We start from the raw sequence: 18,744 nt of genomic DNA, 5'->3' as shown, positions 1-18,744 counted from the left end.
TTCGCGTGGGTTCCCGCCAGGTGCTCTGGCTTCCTCCCATTTCCAAAGACATGCAGGTTACGTGAATTGGAAACTTTAAAATTGACCGTGAATGAGTTTGTGTACATGACTGGTGTTCTGCGCGCTGGATGTACCTCATTTCTGCAGGGATAGGCCCCAGCCCCCTGTGACCCGATCTTGCATAAGCAGTTGAAGATGACTGTGTATATTAATTTAGTGTTTATGTAATTCAAGGTGTCTGCCAGAAGAGGGAGCCAATTAATAGCGCCTGAAACCATCTCCAACAGGAAATCTCGAATTGTATTGATGAGAGAGTTAGTACTCTACAGGATTTTTTCTTTTTCTTTTTCCTTTCTTTTCTTTTCTTTTCTTTTCCCTTTTTCTTTCCCTTACAAGCAGTCACAACAATAAAAAATATGGAACCAGATTAATAATAACCTTCCTGTTCAATTTCCAAACGTGACTAATTTTAGGGAACAAATTATTAAAACACTATTTTCTTCTCCTGTAACATTTTCCTGGCTCAGTCTGAATACAGTATTTTTCTTCATGTTTACCACCATTCAGTAAATTCTCAATTTGAGAGTGTTGTCAATGTAGTCACATTTAGTGAAATATATCAACATCCACCTAATTGTAATATGTTATGCAACAATATTGTTTTTCTGAATTACTGTTTTGAGAAATGATTTATTTTTGTCATTTATCAGGCAAATATTCTCAGTTTTGACTTGTTCCTGCTTTGTCTGTCTGTAATGTGAAGATTTATTACTTTTTATTTGTTATGTTTATTTGGTTCCCATCACTCTCTAACAACAACTGTTCTATATCACTCAGACCTGAAGACACATACATGGGCGGTGAAGGGAGTGTGGGAGAAATTGTATGTTACATAAAGGAGAACACGGAGAAGAAGAGAAATTAGAAATTTACTGTCAAACCTGTGAATATCTCCAAGCTCATTTGAAATGGACAGGTGTAAAGTGGAAAAGTGTGTTGTCATTTGATGAGTCCACATTTCAAATTGTTTTTGGAAATTATGGACGTCATGTCCTCCGGACAAAAGAGGAAAAACACCATCCAGATTGTTACCAGCACAAAGTTCAAAAGCCAGCATCTGTGATGGTATGGGGGTGTGTTAGTGCCCATGGCATGGGCAACTTACACATCTGTGATGGCACCATCAATGCTGAAAGGTACATCCAGGTTTGGAGCAACACATGTTGTCATCCAAGCAACGTCTTATTCAGGGACGTCCCTGCTTATTTCAGCAAGACAATGCCAAGCCACATTCTGCACGTGTTACAATAGCGTGGCTTCATAGTAAAAGGGTGCGTGTACTAGACTGGCCTGCCTGCAGTCCAGACCTGTCGCCCATTGAAAATGTGTGGCGCATTATGAAGGACAAAATACCACAACAGAGACCCCGGACTGTTGAACAACTGAAGTCGTACATCAAGCAAGAATGGGAAAGAATTCCACCTACAAAGCTTCAATAATTAGTGTCCTCAGTTCCCAAACGCTTATTGAGTGTTGTTAGAAGGAAGGGTGATGTAACACAGTAGTAAACATACCACTGTTCCAGCTTTTTTGAAATGTGTTGCAGACATCCATTTCAAAATGAGCAAATATTTGCACAAAAACAATCAAGTTTATCAGTTTGAACATTAAATATCTTGTCTTTGTGGTGAATTCAATTGAATATAGGTTGAAGAGGATTTGCAAATCATTGTATTCTGTTTTTATTTACATTTCACACAACGTCCCAACTTCATTGGAATTGGGGTTGTAAAATCTTGCTAAAGCAGTTGTTATGATCTGCATAAACAAACATGGACATTCGTGTTTCCCATAAACAGCGGTATCACAGCTCATTCAAATGTCGTATTTACATCAATCAACTATAGCAACTTCAAGAAAACAGCTCTAATAAGCCTCTATAACATATTACCGGGTCATTTCATGTAACAATACATAAGATTCGTCAAAAAACCCAATGATGTAACAGGTGTTTTTGATCCTTGTCACAAACATAAACAAACCAATTCATCCATCTTTCATCCATCAGCGACTATGTACGCTAATATGCTCCGCTTTCAGTCATTCTAGAACTAGTTCACGCTCCATTTCTTAAGAATGGAAGCAAATAATTTAAAACACTTCTTTGAGCCAGACTGACAACAAAAAACTGCTCCACACCTCGGTCGGTACGAGCCAGGCAGCTATCTTCCTACAATTCCCAGAATGCAGCGCGTGCTATAGCCGTCGCCTTTTGGATTTTGTCGATTTGTTTGCAGTGATTTCGTGCCTTGGTCGGTTTAGATCGGATTCACTTTATTCTGCACCACACTTCTTATGTTCGTTACTACTGAAAAAGAAACTATTTAATTTAAATTGTCATTGAAGTGGAAGACGTCTGCTGGCTCCTTCGGCCCGACGCCGTCTTGAGAAGATTTTATTTATTTATTTTTCCACACGGAGACTCATCTGGAAAACAGCGAGGATTTGTGGCGCACAGGCCGCTGTCATTTGTCAGCTGTGCCCTGAGATGCATGGCTGTAAAAGTAGAACTATTTAAATGGGGTTAGGAGCCAAGACGAGGACGCACAGACAGGAGATTCCTTGTGGTTAGCAGCGCTAAAGGCTTTAGCTGAGGCGCAGTTTTGCTGTTTGTTTTTTCAGACACTCAGTATTGCAGACAGCGCGAAGTCGAAACGACGACTAAAACAAAATGTCTCAATAGTGCTTATTGTGTTTGCTAGGTTATTTAATTTTTTTGCAACGTTTCACATTGGACGACAGCACCGAGCACGTCAAGCTAGGTAGCTGCGCTAGTCAGCTTCAGCATGATAGACGATCAAATTTATGCACAGCTTTTATTTAGTAACGCGAAATTAACTGTCCAACACGTTGTCTGGGGAAGAATGATTATTAACTAGCGTCTAAGGGAAAAGGCACAACAGAGCAGGAGGTAGATTTTTTTTTTTTTTTAATTGATAACTTGTATATTACAAACGTCTGTCCGTTTCACCATGGATGGAAATATACAGAGACCAACTCTCTTAGTTCGGGAGCTAACGCGGGTGTTTAACAGCTACAACAAGTACTCTGTCCAGCTGAAAAACAACATGAAGGAGACCAACGTCTTTTTCCGTGAAATCAGGCAGAATTACAGCAACGCCTGTTCTTCAACCATGAGCTCAGACGGAGCTTCTCTGGAGGCAGGTGAGTCTGATCACCTGCAACAGCTCAAAACTAGGGGCAACCTCTGGACAAGTCCAAACTGGGGTCAGAATGTGACAGTTTTATGCAACATGTCGGATCACCAACCCATGTTCATGGGCGTATTTTGTGTTTGCGAGCAGTAAGATCAGAACCACTCAATCCTTCATGCAAGTTACAAGCAAGTACAGACAGTAAGGGACAATAAAGATACACAGAAAATTTAATCTTATTGATACAGAAGTAAAACCCTGACAACATTTAGAAAGTTAAGCAAAAATGTAATTATAAAAAAAACCCCAACAAAAAACACCAACAATAGTAATACGATGATAATGTAATTCCAAATTCAACCTCTGCATTCCACTCTTGTATTTTAAAGTAAGTGGTTACAGTTACAGCAGCCGTAACCCTTAAATTTTAGGGGCTAGACTTGCAGGAGCCGCTGTAATGTTCTGTGACTCTGTGCTGTTTGCTAACTCCTCAGTAGTACATAGTGATAAGTAGCCCTACCTGTCATGTGGGAGACTGGGGTTTGATTCTCAGACAGGGAGGACAAGACTTCATGTTTTTTTCTTTCCCGTCATATCAGCCAACATTTCTTGTTTCAGGATCAGCAGTTCCAAAATTATGTCGGTGATGATTATATTAGGGCTGCACATTTATCTGTATCCAGTTTGCCTTAATTTGAAGGCTGGTGCCTTCAATTTGCAAAATTGATCACCAGTTAGTGACTTGAATTTTTCTTCTTGCTAGAGCGTTTCTTGGCAACGGCACTTGCGAGGCTGCTTTGACCGTGAAAATTGTTTACTAATGTAAGACGGCAAATTTACAAGCTTAGCCGTCGATGTGAAATGAGATTAGATGGATAATGTTGGGCAACTAGTTGTAGTTGACTAAGTAAGCTTAGTAGACTAAAATATTAGACTGCTTTATGAAACAAGGCCCTGGTATATTTAAGTTAACATTTGGTAAAGAAAGATGAAAATGTCAGTGCGTAAAAGGTGAACTGCAATTCTTCGCTTTTTTTTTTTTTTTTTTTTTTGCACTGAGCACAAAAAACTTTTTACAGATTATTACTGTCTGTCATTTATGGTAAAGTCAGTTTCAAGTTTACTGTAATTTCCGGACTATTGAGTGCATCTGAATATAAGCTGTACCCACTAACTTTAAAAAGAAAAAAAATTGTGCATATAGGCTGCACTTGTCCAAAAGCAGCAGGTGTCCACATTGTAACATGAGATATTTACACAGAATGATGTTACACAGATTTTTTTTAAACTTTTAACTAAATACGTACTCGGCAGTAAGTCGGATCCATTTCCGGTGGGGTATGGCCTCCGCCAGGGCTGCACCTTGTCACCAGTCCTGTTTGTGATATTCATGGACAGGATATTGAGGCGTAGTTGGGGGGAGGAGGGTTTCCAGTTTGATTGCTCAGGGTCTCATCACTGCTTTTTGCAGATGATGTGGTCCTGTTGGCTTCATCAGCTGGTGACCTCAAACACTCACTGGATTGGTTCGCAGCTGAGTGTGAAGCGGCTGGGATGAGGATCAGCACCTCTAAATCTGAGGCCATGGTTCTCACCAGGATGGATTGCCTACTCCAGGTACGAAATGTGGTCTTGCCCAAACTGAAGGAGTTCAAGTACCTTGGGGTCTTGTTCAGGAGTGAGACGGACAATGGAGCGTGAGATTGGCCAGAGAATCGGCGCAGCAGGGGTGGTGTTACATTTGCTCTACTGTACTTTTGTGACGAAAAGGGAGCTGCACCAAAAGGCGAAGTTCTCGATCTACTGGTCAATCTTCGTTCCTATTCTCACCTATGGTCATGAGGTTTGGGTCATGACCAAAAGAACCAGATTGCAGGTACAAGCGGCTGAAATGGGCTTCCTTAGGAGGGTGGCTTTTGAAGTTTGGTCATCTGTGGGGAGCTCGGAGTAGAGCCGCTGCTTCTTCGCGTTGAAAGGTGCCAACTGAGGTGGTTCGGGCAACTGGTAAGGATGCCCCCTGTGCTCCCCCCTAGGGAAATGCCTCCCCCACTAGTGGTAGGGCAGTCACAGTTATTACAGTATTCGCCAATTGTGATCATATTTGCGAATATTTTTTATATTCGTGATTACAGTTGGTCGCAATATTTCTGTGAAGGCTCTGTTGTCCAGATGGTTCCATAGTAGAGAAGCTTGAATCTTTGACTGGACTGGGTTGCTTGATGCGAGGACATTTCGTTTCAAATCGCAGAAGCTTCCTCAGCTAAAATTCTTGCTCTGGTAGTCTGACCTCTGTCTTGACTCTTGTAGAGAAGAATAACAAGCCACAAAAGCTGGAGTTTTAAACCTAACCAGACCCCTCTTACTGAGAGGCAGACTGCTATAGGCTAGTGACTAAACAATTGCTCTAATTAGCACCTATTGTGCTCTTGTTTGCCCCTCCTAAAGACAGGGCAGCGGTCCCTCCTAACGATGGGACTGACGCCTCTCCTGACGACTCCCCTGATGACGTGAATGACTAATTACCATGAACAAAAGGCTGAAACTGCTTTGACCTGAGTTCCCCATTGTAAACAGGGGACAAAGCATGTCTCAGACCCCCTCCCCAGTTGAATCAAATGACACCTCTTTCCAAACGTTGTAATACAAACAAACTGGAATCGATAAAAATGTTTTTTCCTCCCAAAATTAGACGTTCTGTGCTGATATGCAGCAGCTGGCTGAGCTCAGCTTAGAGGTATGGAGAGACATTCATGTCAAAATGTCTGAAAGGAAATGCTTTTGACAAAAACTACAGATTTTATTTATTTTTATTTATGTCCAGAGATCAAGGATCCAGTGACCAATTTAAAATGTTGTTGACGTAGAAAACCTGTAAAGCCTACATTTAGTACACAGAAAATTCATAAGAGGTATCGATAAGGGAATCGGATCAATAAGCAGAATCGATAATGGCATCTATCGATAAAATCTTGTCAATGCCCATCCCTAGTCAAAAGCGCTAAAACATCAAATTTGAAACAACATCTACAGACCCACCATCCACAGCAATACGCTGAACATGGAAAGACCACATCAGCACAATCGCCAGCTGGTTCAACAGCAGCTGGTGTGTCCCGTCAACTGACTCTTGATGATTGCGAGTTTGCTTCAATGCTTGCCCTGTTGCAGGAGATTGATCACAATAAATTCTATTAAAGAATGGAGAAGATACTAATGTCTGTCTTTCTTGATGTTCAAAACATCATTAAATTGCCCCTATTCATTAAAGTGTACAGCACAGAATGTGTATCATTATAGTATCATTATCATTATAGTAGAATATAAAGAAGGAAAAAAAGAAAAAAATAGACAATATATTCGTCAATCGCAATTATTTGTCTGACAATTAATCATCTCCAGAAATTCCTAATTGTGTAACTAGTGGGCGGGGTTTGCAACGTGCAATGGTACAAAACATATGGAACCAAATTTGCACGCTAAATGCAACGCAACACAAATGGGCCAAATAATCCATGTCATGCGACATACAAAGCACGAAACAAATGACAAGGATCCACTCAGCCGTTATACAACCCCTGGCAAAAATTATCGAATCACCGGCCTCGGAGGATGTTCATTCAGTTGTTTAAATTTGTAGAAAAAAAAGCAGATCACAGACATGACACAAAACTAAAGTCATTTCAAATGGCAACTTTCTGGCTTTAAGAAACACTATAAGAAATCAGGAAAAAAATTGTGGCAGTCAGTAACGGTTACTTTTTTAGACCAAGCAGACGGAAAAAAAATATGGACTCACTCAATTCTGAGGAAAAAATTATGGAATCATGAAAACAAAAGAACTCTCCAACACATCACTAGTATTTTGTTGCACCACCTCTGGCTTTTATAACAGCTTGCAGTCTCTGAGGCATGGACTTAATGAGTGACAAACAGTACTCTTCGTCAATCTGGCTCCAACTTTCTCTGATTGCTGTTGCCAGATCAGCTTTGCAGGTTGGAGCCTTGTCATGGACCATTTTCTTCAACTTCCACCAAAGATTTTCAATTGGATTAAGATCTGGACTATTTGCAGGCCATGACATTGACCATATGTGTCTTTTTGCAAGGAATGTTTTCACAGTTTTTGCTCTATGGCAAGATGCATTATTATCTTGAAAAATGATTTCATCATCCCCAAACATCCTTTCAATTGATGGGATAAGAAAAGTGTCCAAAATATCAACGTAAACTTGAGCATTTATTGATGACGTAATGACAGCCATCTCCCCAGTGCCTTTACCTGACATGCAGCCCCATATCATCAATGACTGTGGAAATTTACATGTTCTCTTCAGGCAGTCATCTTTATAAATCTCATTGGAACAGCACCAAACAAAAGTTCCAGCATCATCACCTTGCCCAATGCAGGTTTGAGATTCATCACTGAATATGACTTTCATCCAGTCATCCACAGTCCACGATTGCTTTTCCTCAGCCCATTGTAACCTTGTTTTTTTCTGTTTAGGTGTTAATGATGGCTTTAGTTTAGCTTTTCTGTATGTAAATCCCATTTCCTTTAGGCGGTTTCTTACAGTTCGGTCACAGACGTTGACTCCAGTTTCCTCCCATTCGTTCCTCATTTGTTTTGTTGTGCATTTTCGATTTTTGAGACATATTGCTTTAAGTTTTCTGTCTTGACGCTTTGATGTCTTCCTTGGTCTACCAGTATGTTTGCCTTTAACAGCCTTCCCATGTTGTTTGTATTTGGTCCAGAGTTTAGACACAGCTGACTGTGAACAACCAACATCTTTTGCAACATTGCGTGATGATTTACCCTCTTTTAAGAGTTTGATAATCCTCTCCTTTGTTTCAATTGACATCTCTCATGTTGGAGCCATGATTCATGTCAGTCCACTTGGTGCAACAGCTCTCCAAGGTGTGATCACTCAGTTTTAGATGCAGACTAACGAGCAGATCTGATTTGATGCAGGTCTTAGTTTTGGGGATGAAAATTTACAGGGTGATTCCATAATTTATTCCTCAGAATTGAGTGAGTCCATATTTTTTTCCCTCTGCTTGGTCTAAAAAAGTAACTGTTACTGACTGCCACAATTTTTTTTTCCTGATTTTTTATTTTCTGATGTTCTTACTACATGTGCAGTATGCAATTTTAGTGCAGTATTCTGCCAGCCAGTGACACACACACACACACACACACACACACACACACACACACACACACACACACACACACACACACACACACACACGCATCACATTGCACATAATTACACTTACTACTTCCAAGCTCATTTGCACACTGTTCTTTGTGTTCTTATGTTTTACCTTTAAATAGCACCATTTCAGGTCCGTGCAAGTACAGTTTTATTGTGCATACACAATGACAAAGTTCTTGAATTGAATCTTGAAGAAAAGGACCTACTACATCTCAGGCTTCTTTCAGACTTTAAGCTTCAGTTTAGGAGGAGAAGGAATTTAGTGATAACTAAAGAAAACCCTGCCAGCAAGTGGGTTAGTTTCATGAAGTTGACGTTATCAACTCAGAGTTCTAGTGAAGTCTCATTGAGAATGTGAAAACCCTGAAGGTTTTTTTTCCCCAGCTCTGTGCCAACTACCTCACAGTTTTCACTTAACCCTGTTTCTTCAATAAACCCTGCATCAAGCACACTCTTCACCTGCACGGCAGTTACATTTCACAAGTATATGGTCACAGTTCAGTATTGCACAGAACATGTGATTGCTTACAAATTACGAAATACCCGGTAAATAACTTTTTTTTTTTTTTTTTAAACTAGTAACCATACTCTGGCACTAGTGCCTGAAGAGGAAATATCCACATTTTTGCTGATGTTATATGGGCTAATTTGTGAAATGCAAGTGCCTAATTAAAATAGGCACTTGCATATAATATAGTGAAATAGGCTATTTTACCATGTACTTGGAGTTTGATACTTGTTTAAGAGCCAGTATTTATTAAGAGTGGGGCAGATGGTGATTTATGACCCCTTCAGATTTGTCCCAAATTTTTTATGGGTAGGTATGTGTTAGAAATGAACAAAAATCACTTTTTTTTATATCCTTGATAGGGTCTGCTTTTTTAGGGGGGGCTGGAAATTTAGGATTAAAATGAGCCAAAATGGCAAAATCACAAAATTTAGTTTTTCAAATGCTCATATTTCCGTGCACCCTGAGTGAGCCAAATTGATTTTCATTTGTGTTAGTCTATCAGGTATGGACTCTCCAAAAATGTGAAAATTTTGGGGGCTGATTCAGGGTGCAACCCATAGGTGGCGCTGCAATTTGCTATTTTTTTGTGATTGTGCACGTTTTCACAGGGGTGGTGTGGCCCGCACCCTTCGTCTGCCAAGGTTTTTTATGCATGGGATGATAGATTAGGACCTCTTACTTTGGTTTTGATCATTTTTGCAGCTGACTTTGGGCACACAAGTATAGGGGGTGCTTTTTGCCGCCAAAATGCGAAATTGGCACTTTTTTTGCACAGTGATTTCCCCATGCACTCTAAGTCAAAAGGGATGCAATATGGCTCATATTCATACTCAGCATCTCTAGTTTCAGTGGTAAAGAGAGTTTTGTGTCTGTTTTTGGTATTGACCCTTTTTGCATGAGTTTTGTTGGACCACTTCACGAAGAGGGCAAATATGGTAAATTGGCAACTTCCTCCGATTTTCATGAAACTTGCAGAATTTGGCAAAAATAAACACTTTCAATTAACCATATATTTCATGAACCATTTGTCATATTCTCATCAATTTTTTTGTACTTTTTTCATAAGAACCAAGCCTTGTATATTTTTTGCACTTTAGTTCCTATTTGGCCACCAGGTGGCAGCCTACAACCAGAATGGCATGCCACACTGCACTCAAACTTAGAGGCCCCTTTACCCTGTTATGTGAGCAAATTCTGCAAGTTTCATCCCTGCGAGATTTTTTTTTTTTTTTAATTTGGCTTTCTCTACCATTCAGCAGATGCATTTCAGCTTGAGGTTGAACATGCAAGCCTAACAGTCAAAATTTTAAAATTAAAAAGCGAAACACTCAGTGCGAGTCTGAGCAAAACACAGTTGAAAGAGTGGACTTTTGCTAAGAGGATCTTTGTTCAGAAACTGTTTGTCAGTGTGGCCGGAAACAGAGCTGTAGCTCTGTGAGGGGCTCCCCTCACAGCAGGCCGAGAGACAGCAGCTGGCTGCCAGGCGAATAGTCACTCCCCACGTAGAGTGGACTGTGTGTTTTTAAAAATGGACAAACACACTGCTTTGCTTTAAATGCGCAGTAGGTCTATTTCAGAGGATCAATGTGGAACGTCTTTCTCTTAAAAGGCTGTTTTTTATTTTGTGTGTTGTGTTGGAAAGGTGTAGCTATCATTGCTAATTTGATTAGCTGTTATGCTCTAGTTGTCTTCTGTTTTTTGTTTTGTTTTTTGTTGTTGTTGTTTCTGGGGACATTACAGTGCCACACACAGGCCTGGCATATGTACTACAACATTAAACAAAGCTTTGAGGCACAGAATTCTTTGTAATTTTTTTTTGTAATCAAATTATTTGAGTTACTCGACTAATCGTTTTAGCCCTAGTCCCCATTTAAAAAAAAAAAAGAAGAAAACTACTGCTACAGCTTTCCTGTGTGACACAGAATAAAATGAAGGCTTTTAAGAGAGAGTCCACGCTGGTCATCTCAAATATACTGACTGCGCATTTAAAGCGAACCTGTGTGTTTGTCTGTTTTTAAAAAACACATGGTCCGCTCGACGTGGGGAGTGACTATTGACTGGCGGTGATCAATAGATAGATTGATAGAATACTCGATTACTAAAATAATCAATAGCTGCAGCCCTAATCTCAGTGCAAAATTGGTGGACTCATTGGCTGTGTTGGAGATGTACACTCTCATTGTTCCAGTCTGGTGGAAATGGCAGCAAGAACTAAGACTGTAACTAGAATTAGTATCTGGAAGCCCAGCAGGCTAGTACTGAGGTTGTAGTCTGTCTGATTGAAGCATATCTGTTGTCCAGCCATAGGTACAGTTGTTATTGTCAAATGATGTGTATGTGTATACGGAGCGGTATGGAGTGTTTGAAAATTTTAGGTGTAAAAGGTGCATTCTGAGTAGGGGTCGACCGATGTGGATATTTAAGGGCCGATATGATTATCGACAAGTTTTGGAGGACGTTACCGTTATTTGAGGCTGATATTTGCTTGCAGTAAAATATGTCAAAAAGATGTAAAAATTTAGCATAACACACTGTTAGCACAACTTTCTTTAAAATGTTTTGCAGCATATATTTAATTCACAGAACCTTTCAACATGACCTTCACACAAAAAGTGATAAGAGCTATAAATAACATTATTATGAAGTTGAACAAATAAAGTCTGCACACTGCTGTCTTCTTCTGTGCCAGTCTGTGGGCCAGCAGCCTTCAGCACTGACATCTAATAAATCAAGTAGTGCTGTAGGAGGGACTTTGCTCCAAACCAAAAAGCAGTGAGTTATGTTTTAAGAGAGGTATAAGCTAACAACCAATCAGTGCCTAAGTCAGTGGCCATTGGCTCGATATGATGGCCCTTCACACACATTAGTGGGCAGAATAAATTAAAGTAATTCAAGATTTTTAATGTTTCGTAATCTACTGTAAAAGACAATTTGTGGCAGTTTAACTTAAAAATTATGCATATTTCATTTTTCTGTTATTTCATGCCATTTTATGTTATGCTATCAGTGGTGTCCAAAGTGTTCCAGAAAGGGCCAAGAGGGTGCAGGTTTTCTTTGCAGCCACTGACTCCAGCAGGTGACTTTACTGATTAACATCCCTTTGAGCAGGTTGGATGAGTTCATCAGTGAAATCACCTGCTGGAGTCGGTGGCTGCAAAGAAAACCTGCACCCTCTTGGCCCTTTATGGAATTCTTTGGACACCACTGTGCTAGATCGTGAATAATGTTGAAAAGGTTAAAAACACAATATTTGATGATCATATGTGTTTGCTTCTTCAAAACTAACACACAGCAGCTTTAAGCCAGTCCCACTTTAACACTGTGACATTGACTGACTGTAAATGCAAATTTACACACACAGTAGCTTTAATCCAGTGAGGAGCTGTCATCTTCACAGATTTTTTTTTTCCCAACATTTTTGAGTGGGATGGTAAAAGGACTGCATTTATATGGTGCTTTTCCATCTGCGTCAGATGCTCAAAGCGCTTTACAATTAGGTCTCACATTCACCTATTCACACAGACACACCCACACACCGATGTCAGGGTTCTGCCATGCAAGGCGCTCACTACACATCAGGAGCAACTAGGGGATTAAGGACCTTGCCCAAGGGCCCTTAGTGATTTTCCGGTCAGGCTGGGGTTTGAAACATGGATCTTCTGGTCTGAAGTTCAACACTTAACCACTAGACTGTCACCTCCCATTGCATTTTTTTTTAAACAATATAACCCCTTTAATATTAATAATTTTCTTATTTGAAAAGAGCTGACCTGGACTCATTTTATTGTCAAACATGCTCTTTCAGAGATGAAACCTGGATGAAAAACTTTCTGAATTACTTTAAACCCCTTTCACACTGGCGTATTCGTAGAGCTGTGTATTGCGGCGTTGTTTCATTTTAATACGCCCAAAATACGTGCGTACTCAGCCTTTTTCCGTGTTCGTAGATCTGTTTGCAGCTGCGTGTGTTCGCTTTTTAATGTGCGCACACAGTCGCGTGTTGCCGCTATTTAAAACCAGTTCACTCCTGCCGGCTGTGCAGAACTCATCGCTGCACTTGGAAGACAGTGAACTGTAACATGAGGTTTTTACAGTTGCATTACTGCCACGTACGAGGTCTGTCCAAAAAGTATTGGACCTTTTTATTTTTTGCAAAAACCATATGGATTTGAATCACGTGTATTGCATCAGCCAAGCTTGAACCTTCGTGCGCATGCGATTTTATGGGTATTACACAGATTAAGGAGTGCTCCAGCTGGTTTAAAGACCGCCCACAGCGTCTGAGAGCCATATCCCCATAAAATCGTCGCTGAAAGCCATCTAAATTTTCCAAATGGTGTCCAGCTGGAGGTCTCTCACAGTTTCTAGAAAAAATTTGATGCAGCAAAGCTCCAAATCGTTCAGACATTTATTTGCAATAAAAATACGACGAGAGGGGTGGACCACTGCTCACACAAAGCCTGCTCACAGGCGAATGACGCAACCGACAGGCGTGAAAAAACTCACGTATGCGCACGAAGGTTCAAGCTTGGCTGATGCAATCACACGTGATTCAAATCCATATGGTTTTTGCAAAAAATAAAAAGGTCCGATACTTTTTGGACAGACCTCGTATGTAGACACAGCTGCTATTTTATGCCTCTGTGGAAGTGCGCTCAGGCTTTTATTTTAAAGAGTCACAAGGCTTATTGTTTGATCAGAGAGAGAGAGAGACAGAGAGAGACCGAGACCGTTTTCTGAGTTGAGGTTCGATTCCCTGTTCTGTGCACAAACAGGGTGGGTGCTGATGTGATCATGTTCTCCAGCTGAATCCTCTGGATGCACGCACTCAGTTTTTGGTTGTGTACAGGAGCGCCATGTTGCGCAGACTTGCATGCAGCAAGGCTGTGCTGCGCATGGGGATGGCTATCGATACCATTATCGATCAGATTCCTTATCGATTCCCTTATCTATACCGCTTGTGAATTTTTTGTGTACTAAAAGCAGGCTTTACAGGTTTTCTATGTCAGCGGGTCAAAGCGCTTTTTCTTATCGTACTTGTACTGGCTTGCCTCTGCTGGTGGTTGGCTCTTCCTGTTCCGGAGCACAGCGGTGTTTTGCTGTATCTGTTAGCTGTTTAATCTGCGCGGTTAGATTGATCTAGTTAACTAGATAACGATTTGTTTCACAGTGTAATCTTCATGTGCCTTAACTAAAGCACTCCCTCTGCTGAATCGCCTCTAAATTATTTACACATTATTCACTTTGTGTGTTTTAGGAACCCGCTAGCTTAGCGCAGCTACTAGCTCTTAGCCGGTTTAGCATGGCGGCTTCTCCTGTCTCTCCCGCACTTTTCTGCTCTGGGTGTGAAATGTTTAGTTATTCCTCGGCCTCCTTTAGCAGTAATGGTACTTGTAATAAGTGTAGCTTATTCGTAGCTTTGGAGGCCAGGCTGGGCGAATTGGAGACTCGGCTCCGCACCGTGGAAAATTCTACAGCTAGCCAGGCCCCTGTAGTCGGTGCGGACCAAGGTAGCTTAGCCGCCGTTAGTTTCCCTCTGGCAGTTCCCGAGCAGCCGGGAAAGCAGGCCGACTGGGTGACTGTGAGGAGGAAGCGTAGTTCTAAACAGAAGCCCCGTGTACACCGCCAACCCGTTCACATTTCTAACCGTTTTTCCCCACTCGACGACACACCCGCCGAGGATCAAACTCTGGTTATTGGCGACTCTGTTTTGAGAAATGTGAAGTTAGCGACACCAGCAACCATAGTCAAATGTCTTCCGGGGGCCAGAGCAGGCGACATTGAAGGAAATTTGAAACTGCTGGCTAAGGCTAAGCATAAATTTGGTAAGATTGTAATTCACGTCGGCAGTAATGACACCCGGTTACGCCAATCGGAGATCACTAAAATTAACATTGAATCGGTGTGTAACTTTGCAAAAACAATGTCAGACTCTGTAGTTTTCTCTGGGCCCCTCCCCAATCGGACCGGGAGTGACATGTTTAGCCGCATGTTCTCCTTGAATTGCTGTCTGTCTGAGTGGTGTCCAAAAAATGAGGTGGGCTTCATAGATAATTGGCAAAGCTTTTAGGGAAAACCTGGTCTTGTTAGGAGAGACGGCATCCATCCCACTTTGGATGGAGCAGCTCTCATTTCTAGAAATCTGGCCAATTTTCTTAAATCCTCCAAACCGTGACTATCCAGGGTTGGGACCAGGAAGCAGAGTTGTAGTCTTACACACCTCTCTGCAGCTTCTCTCCCCCTGCCATCCCCTCATTACCCCATCCCCGTAGAGACGGTGCCTGCTCCTAGACCACCAATAACCAGTAAAAATCTATTTAAGCATAAAAAGAAAAAATAATATAGCACCTTCAACTGCACCACAGACTAAAACAGTTAAATGTGGTCTGTTAAACATTAGGTCTCTCTCTTCTAAGTCCCTGTTAGTAAATGATATAATAATTGATCAACATATTGATTTATTCTGCCTTACAGAAACCTGGTTACAGCAGGATGAATATGTTAGTTTAAATGAGTCAACACCGCCGAGTCACACTAACTGCCAGAATGCTCGTAGCACGGGCCGAGGCGGAGGATTAGCAGCAATCTTCCATTCTAGCTTATTAATTAATCAAAAACCCAGACAGAGCTTTAATTCATTTGAAAGCTTGACTCTTAGTCTTGTCCATCCAAATTGGAAGTCCCAAAAACCAGTTTTATTTATTATCTATCGTCCACCTGGTCGTTACTGTGAGTTTCTCTGTGAATTTTCAGACCTTTTGTCTGACTTAGTGCTTAGCTCAGATAAGATAATTATAGTGGGCGATTTTAACATCCACACAGATGCTGAGAATGACAGCCTCAACACTGCATTTAATCTATTATTAGACTCAATTGGCTTTGCTCAAAATGTGAATGAGTCCACCCACCACTTTAATCATATCTTAGATCTTGTTCTGACTTATGGTATGGAAATTGAAGACTTAACAGTATTCCCTGAAAACTCCCTTCTGTCTGATCATTTCTTAATAACATTTAAAAGCACTGTAACTAGGTTTAAGGATATGATTCCTTCTTTGTTCTCTAATGCCATATACCAACACAGTGCAGAGTAGCTACCTAAACTCTGTAAGTGAGATAGAGTATCTCGTCAATAGTTTTACATCCTCATTGAAGACAACTTTGGATGCTGTAGCTCCTCTGAAAAAGAGAGCTTTAAATCAGAAGTGCCTGACTCTGTGGTATAACTCACAGACTCACAGCTTAAAGCAGATAACCCGTAAGTTGGAGAGGAAATGGCGTCTCACTAATTTAGAAGATCTTCACTTAGCCTGGAAAAAGAGTCTGTTGCTCTATAAAAAAAGCCCTCCGTAAAGCTAGGACATCTTACTACTCATCACTAATTGAAGAAAATAAGAACAACCCCAGGTTTCTTTTCAGCAGTGTAGCCAGGCTGACAGAGTCAGAGCTCTATTGAGCCGAGTATTCCTTTAACTTTAACTAGTAATGACTTCATGACTTTCTTTGCTAATAAAATTTTAACTATTAGAGAAAAAATTACTCATAACATCCCAAAGACGTATCGTTATCTTTGGCTGCTTTCAGTGATGCCGGTATTTGGTTAGACTCTTTCTCTCCGATTGTTCTGAGTTATTTTCATTAGTTACTTCATCCAAACCATCAACATGTCTATTAGACCCCATTCCTACCAGGCTGCTCAAGGAAGCCCTACCATTATTTAATGCTTCGATCTTAAATATGATCAATCTATCTTTATTAGTTGGCTATGTACCACAGGCTTTTAAGGTGGCAGAAATTAAACCATTACTTAAAAAACCATCACTTGACCCAGCTATCTTAGCTAATTATAGGCCAATCTCCAACCTTCCTTTTCTCTCAAAAATTCTTGAAAGGGTAGTTGTAAAACAGCTAACTGATCATCTGCAGAGGAATGGTCTATTTGAAGAGTTTCAGTCAGGTTTTAGAATTCATCATAGTACAGAAACAGCATTAGTGAAGGTTACAAATGATCTTCTTATGGCCTCAGACAGTGGACTCATCTCTGTGCTTGTTCTGTTAGACCTCATTGCTGCTTTTGATACTGTTGACCATAAAATTCTATTACAGAGATTAGAGCATGCCATAGGTATTAAAGGCACTGCGCTGCGGTGGTTTGAATCATATTTATCTAATAGATTACAATTTGTTCATGTAAATGGGGACTCTTCTTCACAGACTAAGGTTAATTATGGAGTTCCACAAGGTTCTGTGCTAGGACCAATTTTATTCACTTTATACATGCTTCCCTTAGGCAGTATTATTAGACGGCATTGCTTAAATTTTCATTGTTACGCAGATGATACCCAGCTTTATCTATCCATGAAGCCAGAGGGGACACACCAATTAGCTAAACTGCAGGATTGTCTTACAGACATAAAGACATGGATGGCCTCTAATTTCCTGCTTTTAAACTCAGATAAAACTGAAGTTATTGTACTTGGCCCCACAAATCTTAGAAACATGGTGTCTAACCAGATCCTTACTCTGGATGGCATTACCCTGACCTCTAGTAATACTGTGAGAAATCTTGGAGTCATTTTTGATCAGGATATGTCATTCAATGCGCATATTAAACAAATATGTAGGACTGCTTTTTTGCATTTACGCAAGATCGCTAAAATTAGAAAGGTCTTGTCTCAGAGTGATGCTGAAAAACTAATTCATGCATTTATTTCCTCTAGGCTGGACTATTGTAATTCATTATTATCAGGTTGTCCTAAAAGTTCCCTGAAAAGCCTTCAGTTAATTCAAAATGCTGCAGCTAGAGTACTGACGGGGACTAGAAGGAGAGAGCATATCTCACCCATATTGGCCTCTCTTCATTGGCTTCCTGTTAATTCTAGAATAGAATTTAAAATTCTTCTTCTTACTTATAAGGTTTTGAATAATCAGGTCCCATCTTATCTTAGGGACCTCATAGTACCATATCACCCCAATAGAGCGCTTCTGCAGGCTTACTTGTAGTTCCTCACAGGGGGGTCGTTTTGACCGTTGGGGTTTTTCCGTAATTATTGTATGGCCTTGCCTTACAATATAAAGCGCCTTGGGGCAACTGTTTGTTGTGATTTGGCGCTATATAAATAAAATTGATTGATTGATTGATTATCGTGCACCCACTCTGTGGAACGGTCTGCCTGCGACTGTGAGGCAGTTGGGGGTCCATGGACATTTTTAAGTCGAGACTAAAAGCCTATTTTTATTATCTTTCTTATGAATAGTTTTATTTTTATCCGTTTTTTTCTTTTACTTCTGTTTTTAATTATGTATTTGAATTTTTAAATTTTTATTTATTTAAATTTTTTTTATGTTGAACTATTCTATGTGAGGAGCCTTGAGATGGCTTTTGTTGTGATTTGGTGCTTTATAAGCTGATTGAATTGAAATTGAACAACATTTTATTGAGTCTTAAAGTAAATAAATATGAAATTGGTCACTGGATCGTTAAACTTTGGACATAATAAACTCTACATGGTGGATCCTTGATGTCTGGACATAAATAGAAATAATCTGTAGTTTTTGTCAAAAGCATTTCCTTTCAGACATTATTGGCATGAATGTCTTTCCATATGTCTGAGCTGATCTCTTGCAGCCGGCTGCGCTGCACCTCAGGATGTAATTTATAAAGAATGCAGGACGTTTCATTTTGGGAGGAAAAAAAAGTTTTAGTTGATTGTAGTTTCTTGTCTGTATTATAATGTTTGTAAGAGATGTCATTTTATTTAAAGCGGCAATTCATTTTGAAGTTATTAATTCCGACTGGCCT

General features: G+C 40.3%; 1 protein-coding gene across 1 annotated transcript in view; it reads left to right on the top strand.

The window, feature by feature from the left end:
• The first annotated feature begins 3,032 nt into the window (after positions 1-3,032).
• Positions 3,033-18,744, top strand: part of dstyk (dual serine/threonine and tyrosine protein kinase) — an 81,286-nt gene continuing 65,574 nt past the window's right edge. Inside the window, exon 1 of the mRNA XM_034166562.1 lies at positions 3,033-3,225. Coding sequence (XP_034022453.1) covers positions 3,033-3,225 — 193 coding nt within the window. The remainder of the gene's footprint in view (positions 3,226-18,744) is intronic.

This window comes from Thalassophryne amazonica, chromosome 3 (genome assembly GCF_902500255.1).
Source record: "Thalassophryne amazonica chromosome 3, fThaAma1.1, whole genome shotgun sequence".
Classification (NCBI taxonomy): Eukaryota; Metazoa; Chordata; class Actinopteri; order Batrachoidiformes; family Batrachoididae; genus Thalassophryne; species Thalassophryne amazonica.
The sequence above is the reverse complement of the archived record's forward strand: the minus strand, read 5'-3'. Positions and strand labels throughout refer to the sequence as shown.